The sequence below is a fragment of the Lonchura striata genome, chromosome 3 (assembly GCF_050655825.1).
Source record: "Lonchura striata isolate lonStrDom1 chromosome 3, ASM5065582v1, whole genome shotgun sequence".
Taxonomy (NCBI): domain Eukaryota; kingdom Metazoa; phylum Chordata; class Aves; order Passeriformes; family Estrildidae; genus Lonchura; species Lonchura striata.
The window spans coordinates 67,156,104-67,168,204 of NC_140705.1; the positions used below are offsets into that span (position 1 = coordinate 67,156,104).

The 12,101-nt window shown below is 34.0% G+C and overlaps 1 protein-coding gene across 2 annotated transcripts in view; it reads right to left on the reverse strand.

Annotated features, from left to right (window-relative positions):
* Positions 1 to 12,101, reverse strand: part of FMN2 (formin 2) — a 162,496-nt gene that overhangs the window by 91,318 nt on the left and 59,077 nt on the right. For both annotated transcript variants that reach the window (XM_077782126.2, XM_085576737.1), the window contains one exon: positions 4,925 to 5,012. In XM_077782126.2, coding sequence (XP_077638252.2) covers positions 4,925 to 5,012 — 88 coding nt within the window. The remainder of the gene's footprint in view (positions 1 to 4,924; positions 5,013 to 12,101) is intronic.

Below are 12,101 nucleotides of genomic sequence, written 5' to 3' on the forward strand. Positions count from 1 at the left end.
GAAAAAAGGTATGCATATCTTCCTACAGCCAACATTTTCCCCCACAATTTAAATGGACAGAAATAACAAATTCGGGCAGAAAGTTCGTCTATACTTATACTAGTATAACAGTGGCCAGATAACTGGATCCAATCATATATTGTTTTGTCCTCATAACTTGCTTAATCAGTAAGATTTCTTTTAGAAAGGTCCTGAAATATTCGTGAAGAATGAGTACTATAAATTTCAAATTATTGTACTTGCACACACATTGTTGTTAGGATAAATAATGCTTAGATTATCTCTGGACTTCCTATGAAATAAACTAATCTTGAGTCTTCTTTTCCAGATGTTCAGTCATTCTTTCCTGATTGCTTTCCATTTAGAGCATGTCTTGGACCTAGACTACATGATAGTTCAATACGTTAATAATTCCTGCTTAGGACATTGAAGTAATGCAGTGTAAGAGACATTTTATCATCCTTCTCTAGTGAAATTTAGTTAAACCTCGGACAAAGTCTCTCCTTGCTCATCATTTCTACATGTCAGCATGAGTGGTCAAGTAAGAAAACAAACCCAAGATTTTCTCTTGTTCTTTTGTCACTAATAGTCAAATACTAAGAATAAACATTTCTTTTTCTTGCTAACATTTAAAGTATGTTCACTTCCTGCACATCTGTCTTGAATTCAGGGCAGAAGATATGTTTGTTGTTCAAAGTTGTACTTCTGTTAGCAGAACAAACTCTGCTGCAGATATAACTTCCAGTAAAATAAGCTCAAATCCAGATTACAGGGTTGGTTTTTACCAGCTGATATGTGAATCTTCCTGCCCTTTCTGTAATTATTTTTTCCTAGTCCATTCTTTTCTGAGGCCTACAATAAACAGTGCCTTGGCTTTTCTTCCCCCCCCTGCAGATACCAGAGTGGGACAGGTAGTTCTATCAAATTCTGCAGACTACCAGTGGGAAAAAATGACTTATTAAATTAATAAAATGAGAAGTCATCCAAAATTCAGAGGCGTAAGTCTTCAAACTACTTCCAAAAGAGTAACCACAAGGTGCTATGCAAAATTTTACAAAAAAATAGTTAAGAATATTGTAGCAACACAGTCCTGGAGTGACAAACCTTGTTGAGAGAAACTTAATGAATTAGAAAAGATAATTGACAACTTCAAAAGACAAAGAACTGCATATGCCATTTTTGAGAAACTTTTACTTTCAACATTTACAATGCGTGCTTAGAACTAAGACAATTTTCATGTGCCAAGGAATAATTTCCATACATGTAATAAATACTAGATTAAAATCTCACTGTGTAATAAATTTAATATTGAGGTACACAAAATACCAGATTTGACTTTTTTCCTGGCTGACATCTTCACTTTAATTCTTTCCTTCTATTTTTATACATGGTGCAGAACTTTTTGCTATCCTTACTGCACTTATCACCAGTTGTAAACACAGGGGAAGATACACTGTTTCTTTATAAATAAAGGGATTGGGGAAGATACTGACAAACTTATTATCTGCACCATGGCTGCAATGTCAAACAGTTGCTATATTTCAAGTGCTGACAGACAGCCTGACCAAAGATATCTTATTTACAAGAAATGGCCCCTAAATGCAGACACAGGCTTAACATGTAATTATATTTTAATGTATAGGGTGTTCATCATAGGTTACTCTTTACAGTTCTTCACCAGAATCTTGGTAAAGATGCTAATCTGAGCGTACTTTGAATCTCTGAGATGTTAAGAAAAACCCCACTCAAAATGTTAATGTTAAACCCTAAGTCTTTTCTCTAGGAAGAAAATCTGAACTATAAAGGAAAAAGAGGTACGAAGTGCTAGTTTGGCATTTCTCAAGATTTGGCCATATCATGCAGCCAAATACAGCAATATTTCCAGTGGTAACATAATGCTGGATAAAGGATATTTGTGGTGTAGTGAGAACACAAAAGCAAGCAAAACGCCTGGATAAAGTGTTTTGTGTAGTTGATAGATGTGCATAAAAAAACCCCAGGCATCCGTAAGACCTTGCATGAAATCAGAGAAACCACGAGTACTCATTTTTATACTAATAACAGAGAAAGGGCAGCTAAAGAGACCAACACTTTTTACAGTTCTAGCCTTGCCTGCATAAAATAGATGTGAGTTCTGTTAGCAATTAGAATCTACTAAAAAAATCCCCACAACAAAAAATAACCTATCAAACTTTGAAGCACTACTAGAAAGACACACTAGAGTACAGAATAAATGTGCTCTGATTGTTACAGCTACTCCTTCCACACTGTAAAAGTATTTTTAAAGCAGAACAAGCATTGGGCATTTGTCTTAATTAACCTATTTTCAAAGCTGGAAGCAGACAAATGCAATTCTGCAAGCAGACACTTAACAACCATAAAATAAAAGAAAACTATTTAAGGTGTATTACAATATACTGAGATCTTCTTTAAATGCCACATCTGATCAGATATGTAGACAATATTCTTGCAGACAATATTTCATCTGTATTTTGTATCTTAAAAAGCAAACAAAACTACACCAAAAACACCAACCAAAGAACAAAAAATTAACAAGACATGAAATACAACATTTGACCAGGTCTCAAGCTATTTTAAGGTCTTCATCTAAACACAATCTGATTTAAAACTTAAAATCCTAAATTTATTAGGTGGAATAGTACCAGCATAATTGTTTTCCATTCTTTTTATGTAGAACATCAAAATTTTTCAAAAGCACCAGAAAAATATAACACAGTAAGTAGCATGCAAAACAAGAAATGTAGTATCACTCAGCACTGTATAAGTTTCTCTCTCCTTCTGCATGCCTTTCTGATCCCAATAAAAAAACCCAAAAACTTCTTTTCTGTGATTTGCATGAACACTGCATCCTAAAAATATGCTTTATGTTTGATATAGGCAATATTTACAAGAAAGCTGTAAGTTACCTAGCACCAAAAATTGTCAGGAGGGGGGGGTGAGGGAAAGTTTCATTTTACTGTATTCCTTATTTATGGAAAACAATTGCTTGTAGTACACCAAGATATGTGTAAATTTATATGTCAGTGTACATCAAACATGGAAAAACTTCAAGATTAAAAGGCCTACCCCTGGGCTAGGGGACAAAAATTACTGATCACATTTTTTACTTTATTCATTGTCATACAACTTAAAGTTGCAAACACATCAGCTGACTCTTTTTGTTAGTGCAGGCATTCAATCATTATTTGAATTTTTTGTTAGTACATTCTTGTTAGTATGTTCAAATTGCAGCAGAAAATCCTAAATGTTATATCACTCAAAAATATGTAAAACCTCCATTTTTTAATAAAGAATTAACAACATTGCATACATAAAGGTAAAGCTAAATACTTGGGGTTTTGATTCTATAATTTCTGCATGGGCTCTATGGTTAGATCACTCAGAGGCCTCTGCATGGAGTGACTGATGCCAGAAATACTTCTGGGCAATATCTGTTTTTTCTTGCCCCCACCATGCAAATATTTCCTGCTCTCACCATTTTCTCCATGTCTATTTTATGTTCTTAAAAAAAAAAAAAAGAAAAAAAAAAGAAAAAGAAAAAAAAAAGAAAAAAAAAAGAAAAAAAAATTACTTCTAGCATCAACCATCTTCACAAATTTCTCCCACCAGAAAAAAAGTTTTCTGTTTGTTTAATCACTTCTACACAGCAAGGGAATAAAAAGACTGGTAAATTCCTTTTTGCAAAGACTTTTGATTTTAGAAAACAGCTATTGAAAGAGGAATATACAAAATCTCCACACAGTTCTTAGATGATCATGTGTGCTTAATATCATAATAGGATAAAGGTTAAGAATAATATTGTTTGACCCCTTCAACTACTGACATTCATGCCATGTTATTGTTAGTGTTGCATGTTAAGCAAGCAAATTTTCAATGAACTTGTGTTGGCTTTACCACAGACACAGATGTTAGGCGGACTCCTTTTTTCATAAGGTTCTCATTATTAACTGAAACCAAGTTGAATATTTGACTGAAGGAAAGGACCATATCATTGTTTTCAGATTTTGCTCTATGACTTAACTGAACTACATCTGCCAGCTTTGGAAATACCAAGTACTTCTTGGCGCCAGCACTGGCGCCTTGCTCTATGACTACCATCTTAAGTGCTTCAGCTTGAGGAAGTCTAGTAACCATCAAAACAGTTTAATAAAATCTTAAAACTGTGATTACAAGTTACTCACTAGCTGACAGAGTGCTCTCAAATTTGTTCTATTTATGAATAATTTTGCAAAATAAGCAAATTGTAGTAAACTGAATGCATGGCTGTAAATATGTAGCCTAGAAAGTTCACAAGATGTTTTTTTGATTTATGAAGTCTGTGTTATACTTGAAACCACATTTATTTAATAGATAGGCTGGCACTTCACAGGATAATTCAATCTGCTTCAAATCTATCCAAAGCCTTTGGGAAACATAAGGGATCCTCTGAATATAAATGCAATTCCACTTTTCACCTTTTTGCACTACTGTCTCTTAACATAAATGTGAAAAGTATTATGCTCTCCTAGAACCTCTTGTGCTGTAAAAAATGCTGTTGAAGATGAAAGAACTGAAAGAACACCACAGTTTGTGCTAACCCAAATATAGGAACTATTTTATAAAACAAATAAATTAAACATTATAAATCACTTTTCTGGACATGTCCCAAGGTTATCTGAATTAAAATAAAGAACATATCATTCTTTCTTCCTCAAAAAGACCAAAAATCAAAGTGTCTATACTATATACCACTTATACAGCTGATGCTGAAAGGGGAATATAAATGTCAGAACAAGCTATTTTCAGAAAAAAATAATGTAAAAAAGGCCTCATATTAATTTATTTTATATATCAAAATATATAAATATTTAGCATTTCCAGATAATTATGTGATCTGAGAATAATCATTAGTTATTTCACTTACCACGCTGAATGTCCTTCATGTCTAAATGAAGGCTAGACATTAATATTCCAACAGCTTGAGATCTTTTGTTACTTAACAACTTGACAACCTGCCAAAAGAAATACAAGTATTATTATATTATGCAGGATGATATACAAGGTATTTTGCATTACTGGTAACATAGTCAAGAAATAGTTCTTTGTAGTCTATATACATATCCAAAAGTGAGCAAATTTATTATTTTTAAAGTTTGCTTCTGCTGTATAAATCCATTACAAGTGTATGTAACTTTATCACCTAGTTGAATTTAATGCTAAAAGGTACCCTTCATCTTCCTTCTTTATTAGAATGCACACTCTACTTCACACTGATGTTACTAAGTGTATGAAACACACTGTCAAATAAAAAAAAAATCCAACTGTGTCTATCTTGGAATTGCTTTGGTTTCCAAAACCACACAATGATTTCCGTCTTTGATGTAAGTAAAAACTGTGAGAATTTGTATTTTATTTGAATGTTTGACGTAGTAGGCGCCAATATGAATTTTATTTTAAAATCAAAATAACCACGTACACATTGGGGTTTTCTTTGATCACTTCAAGGATTATAAAAGGTCACAAAGCTCTTTTCTTTTCAAAATAGAAAAAAAACCAAAACAAAAGGAAGCCATCAAAATGTCTTGCTTTAGGGGGTTAAAATCAATGATTAGAACAGACTTTCATACATGTTGGTTTTGCAAGCATAAGAGCAGCAGACTATCTTAAATAGGGCTATAAGTTGTTTGAATTCAACTTGATGTAAATTTTATATTATTGTTAGAAGAAACAAGTAATTCCAGAAAAAGGACTCTTTTCTGTAAAACTACATTATTCTAGATGAAATAATTTTCAATGCCAGGATTCAACCATTGCATAGAAGAGGTTAATATTTACTCTACATAGGTTGCTGAGTTTTACACTGTACTAAACACACTGATGAAAACATTTATGAGTCACTTGGAGGAAGAAAGTACAGATAATTAAAACTGTTCATGTCAGGAAGCATATACGTATTTTTCAAGTTACACCATTATCATTGCAGCACCAAGAGGCTGTATCATCTACAGTCACACTGGGAAAACTATTTAAAAATTAATTAACAGAAAGGAGATTAGAAAAAGTAGAATTAGGTTAGCCAGAGTAAAGAATTTAATGATCCAAGTCACATCTTAAAAATTAAAAAAAGTACCCAGAAAATGTTTGCCTTGTGATTCACTGATTCATTGCCAACTTTGATTCACTTACATTTTCAGATACAGTTCTGTAAACCAATGTTTGAACAGTGGAAGAGAAGGAAAAACCTGACTCTGAACTCTGCCACTGGAACTACTTGGGAAACTTGAGAAATTCACTGCACTTACAGTATAGGTTTTCTGAGAATGTGCTTGGCTGGCCAACAGTTTAATTTTATTTTTTCCCTTCTTAAATCTTCATACCACTGATTATGAAGATATTTCATCTCCCTTTTCTCACAGATGCCAAACTAGCAGCAGTGGAGTGAAAATACAGCTGTAGAAGCCCTGAAGAGACTAATGTCTATGTCTCAAACACGAGCAGCCAGATCGCTGTGCTGCCAACCAAGGATCTTTGGTAATAACATACTGTGAGAAGTAACAGGATGTGGCTGGAGAAGGGGGTCTTACAGGGGTAGGGCAGCCATTTTCTGAGACAAAAATCCTTGTTCTGGCTCCTGGAGATAAGCACAGCATGGTGCAGTACACATGCAGGAATGAGATAGAGAAAAAGGATTGCTGACAAAAAGCTAGCCCAGTAAAGGGAGATCAAGACACCAGAGACTTCCCAAAGCCCTCCAACCCATTTCCAGAGGTCTAGAGGAATGAACTGTGCATGATAACTGATTTGCATGGAAAGCAAGAAGCTTATCTCCAGGGCAGGGATAACCTATCTATAAATAAGTACTCCCATGAAGCTCAGGTATACATACTCCAGGACTCTGGACATCCCATTAGCTGGATTGACACTGGAGCAAGGACTGGTGATCTTTCTCTCTCCCTCTCTCCAATTTCTCTCACCCACTCTACCTTCTTTATTCAAAACCCACCACTGTGTGCTTTTACTGGAAAATACAGGAATAGCATACAAATTTCCATGACAAGTGTATAATTTGCTAATAAAACTTTCTACACTTTTACAGACTTTCTGACTTTTGTCATTCTTTTTTGACCATAAGCATCTGCACACACCTGTGTGTTCCCTTCCCTTTTGGGATGGGATACCTCAACAGCAAAAATACTGCTCATTAATCAAAAATTTTAACATTGGAAAACAAAGATGTTATAACTGACGTTAATAAGGTTAAAGACCTAAATTCAAGGCATGGCTACTCACATCACCTGTCAAAAATTAGCAAGAAATTCCTATGTAATTTTTTAATCCATTTATATACTATTTATATGCTATTATATATATATACATTTATATACTATTTATATCCATTTAATCAATTTATATACTATTTGGAATTTTAAACTAAGATAGGATAGTCAGATTCTTTGGAATTAAAATGTAAAACTAATGTAATTAAAAAAAATGCAAATAGGATAGCCTGCACTACAGCCTAATAGGCTATAATCATTCAAAATATTTTTTTAAATGGAACAAAAATTTCATTCAAGCCTGGAACTGAGATAAAGCTGGGTCAAGATGAGATTTGCTTCAATTTATTTCTTTGCAGCTACAAAAGGATTACAAAATAAAGTAGATCTTGGATAGCAATGTATAGATCAAATCTTTCTCTCAATTAAGTTGCAGTCTGTAATAGCAACCAAAAAGCTATCTCCCATTCTATCAAAAAAAGGTGTGTACAAAATTTCAAAAAGAACAGAATTTCTTCGTGTTGCTACCAAACCATACTTGCAGGAAAGGCAGAGCAACAAAAGAAACAACACTCTATGTTACATTAAAAAGTTGAAAAACTTTACCCTTAAGTTATGTATTCCAACACTATTGAAAAGACTGAATTTGGTAAAAAAGGTGTTGGGGGAACCGTTGATTTCAGCTCCTATCATTATTGCTCAAGTCCAAAACATCTTGTATTAATAGCATAACTAACTTTCTGGTGTCAGCATACAGTGGGAGTCCTTTGTTGCCTTTATTTTGAGCTAGAAAACTATCCCAAAGCTTACAAGTAAAGTGAATTAATAATCGCAAAAGTGCTGCCAGAAAACAATAGCGACACAAAGTGGCAAGAGCTCATCAGAGGTAAGCTTGTAAGTTTTCTGTCCCTCAGATTCTGCAAAAATGGTGTAGAAATGGAACTGATGTAAAATACTATGTTATTGAGGACTAAAACAAAGTAAAAGAAGAAAATCAAGAATAAAATAACTTTGTGGTCTTCTACAAAAACAAACAAACAAAAAAATTACAACTGCATTCAGATGTGAACCTACCTAGAACCAATTTGGCCTTTCCAAAGAAGGCAAAACTACACTGTTCCTTCTTAGTGGCCCAAAATCCATGGATGAGTTGGAGTCTGATCTTGGGAATTTCCCACATCTAATTCTTCACCCATGTACTATTAGATTTTCTTCAAATTGTAAAATCATAGCTTCTATTTCCCATCAGAATTCTAAAGCTCAGAGAGCTACTAAAATTAGGATTACAAATACAGCAAGGGGATCAGCACTAGACAAAAAAGAAACAAATAAATTAACTAGGTTGTTGTCATGCAGGCTAAAACATGATCCCTGTCTAGGGAGCAGGACCAGACTTAGTGACCTAGTAGATCCTTTCAAGTCCTGGATAAAAGTTAGCAGGAAAAAGAAGCTGCTTTTTCTGAAAGTGAGCTGGTAGACAGGAAAATAATTAGTTGCTGAGTGCCATGTTGACAGTGATTAGAAGCAAAACAAAACAAAAAAAAACATGTCCACATGAATAGTAAGTTATCTTTGCTGCCAAAATTCTGAACCATAATGATATCAAAAGGGTGACAAAGAGCATGACCATCAGGTGAATGGGCGCAGAACAGCAACAGATAAAACAGTTTCACATAGCAGCTACCAACTTTCCCTGGTTTTATTTAAATTGTAGTGTTTATGTCAACTTTTATACTAATCTCTTATGCTGTTCTTTCCCATTTCAGTCAGTTGCATGAATACTAGAGTTTCCTCCAATAGAATGGATGTAACAATACAATACTAATTCAGAAAATATGAATATTAGCATAAATGCCTAAAGCAATTCCCACATTTAAAAGTAAAACAATAAAATAAATCAGATGCATAGTCTGGGCCTACAGGCTACAGACAAGTGACGCCATTTAAAGGCAGAACAACAAAAGTTCGATAAATCCAATCTCTGCAAGATCTAAAGCCTCAGACACAATACCCAGCTCCTTTTTAGTCTGGATTCTGGAACTCTGTTTTAAACAAATAAAAAAAAAAAAAAAAAAGGAAGCGAGAGATATTATCTGCAGCCTGAAGTCTAGGACAAGCTTTCTAATTCTTGAGTAGTCCTCATTGTTGAGCATTAACAAACTATATGCCAAATTTGTTCCTGATTGTTTAACGCAAACAAAAACAGTCAAAGAGATATTTAGTGAAAGGTAATGCAGAACACATGTTTGATGAGAACCCCAGAGCAAAAAATATGAAGATTACTTTTTCCCAGAAAAGTATTTAGTTAATGTATGGAATTTTTCAATTATTCTCACTGTCTATTTCTGATTTTGAGCATTTAGAAAAAATATCCCAAAGTTCTCACTGGTTAAGAAAAACTGCTGTACCTAACACAGTCACATGCAGGAAACCCCACTTTACAAAGACCCATTGCTCATACATGTGGCAGGAAAGAGGCAGAAACAACAAAATTTCAAATCAAACATTAAGAGACAGGATCAGGGCAGTAACAGAGTTACCTTCTTACCAGGCATTGTGACAAAAATCTTTTCTGCAGATTCAAGCATTCCAAGTGTAAACTGGTCAATCATAGAAAAGGACCCGTCATATCTTTCCCCTGTATATCCTTCTTATAGGTATAACAAAATAATATATGCTTTACAGGTGAGTTCTTTTATGTTTGCTGTGGGTTTTAGTAAAGCTTTTGTTTGCCTTGTTTTAAAGGTAATTTCAGAAGTAACTTCTGGATAGTAATGGCAATTGTGAGAGTGGAAACGGACTACTTCAAGTAGTGTGGTCACTTTGGTGTAATAGGAGATTAAAAAATTTTCCTTAATATCTACAAAAAAACCCCCTAACCCCCAAAACCAACACCCACTCCCAGCTGTCTTACAATATATCCATGCTGAAGGCATATCATGATTTAACTGACCTCACAGAGCATCAATAACAAAGCATAATTTTCAGCATCTCTGTCTCCCATCCGAACCAGAACAAAAAAATAACCTCTAGAAATAAGCTAGTTTCTTTACCCACTGAAGATCCAAATCTAGATCTTTCCCTTTCAGATATAATTTTAGATGTAAGTTGTTGACATGTTATGTAAATAGGTGAAGTCAAGCAGCCATGTCTGAAACTTTATGCTTGAGCACAGGGATGAAACATAATATTTACTTTTCATACATTTTCTCTATTACCCTGTTGTGTTATTTCATAAATAAAGCTTTTACCAATATGGATAAGAAAAAATCCATGCTCTTTTGGGCTGTTTTATCACTAAAATAGGAGTGTTTGAAATTAACATTATAAAACTATTTCTGTAGGGGTAATCTTTTATTAAGAGATTATTACCCCAGTTAATATAATTTATGACATTAGGTGGAAAAATGCTTAGGTTGCTTAAATTCAATTAGAAACTATGTAAGTTAGATCAGCATTGTGTTCCTCAACAGGAGGGTGAGCAATAGCAAAATGTCCCTTACTAAGTAACAATACCTCTAAGGACTGGAGTGGCATTTCACTTCCAGAAGTATTCTCTTCCCACAGCTTATTTTTGTAACTTAAAATTCAAATATCCTGAAATCATAAGCTAAACTGTTTCATTGGCGCATCTTTTATGCATCTAATGCTTTTGAAACCAAATGAAATTTTAGCAACCTACTATTTATATTTGGGGGTGGAAACAGTGTTTTAAATATTGATGTCAATAGATTCATAGTGGACTTTTCACATGAGAAAAACCTTAACAATATTTTCATTTACATGATAGATTATAAGCACATGGTCTGTGATTGAAAAGTTCATTGCAGTTACTTCAATAATATTTTCCAAAAGTACAGTTAGAGGGTTACCAGTAAAGTTTCTAAAATGCCTGTTCAAAAGTTAGGAAAATAACCTATGCAAGTCAGCTCAGTCCATTCTATTATGCTGACTGATCTCAAAGTTTTCTGATTATGCACCATTTTTCCACTAAACCCATTCAACATACTCTGGCCAATATTTGATATGCAAGTATATTCTTAATATTGAGAATCAATATGAGAATTATAATGACACCATTTCCATGAGCCTTAATCATGAGACCATTTTCTTCATGCTTTACCAATTACTTGTGTTTTAAGTGCTCTAACAAGTGATAAAAAGCAATTTTTACACAGTAATTGCTATAAAGCAATTTTTTGTTAATTTAATAATAATAATTATGGACTGTGCTCATTCCACACAGACAACATGAGCTATCAAAAGGGTTCTATGAAAAAGACTACTCAGCCACAAAATCAAAACTTGTACTGTAACTACATGGCACAGACAAGACACAAGAGTGAGTTTTACCCTCTGCTTGGATCAAACATCACAGGTTTGATGAGATTAACAATTTGGTTTAAAGGAACACCCAGGTCAAAAACATCCCAGTCTCACAAAAAGTTTGAGTGAAATTGCTTTAGACAGGATAAGAGGTGACACAGAATCACAGCTAACATGCTCTATATTTTCAGCTGTCAGATCTCCTGTTATTCACTCCTTCCCCAGTTACTTTTCTTAAGCTTCCTTTGCCTCCCTCCTCTTGGCTCCTGTTTTCCAAACTACCAGTAAAAAGTCAGAGAAAATCATCAGGATTATACCTGAAGTCCCCCTTAAGCAACAGGAACAGACCTATAACCTGTAGAGCATCAAAATTCAAGACACCCTTTCTACAGCTAAAAATATACATGTAATAAAATTTTTCCATAATTCAAGTCTATGAAACTATGAGGACACGAGGAAAAACAGACCTTGTTTCCTTTCTTAACATTGGCAAGATGA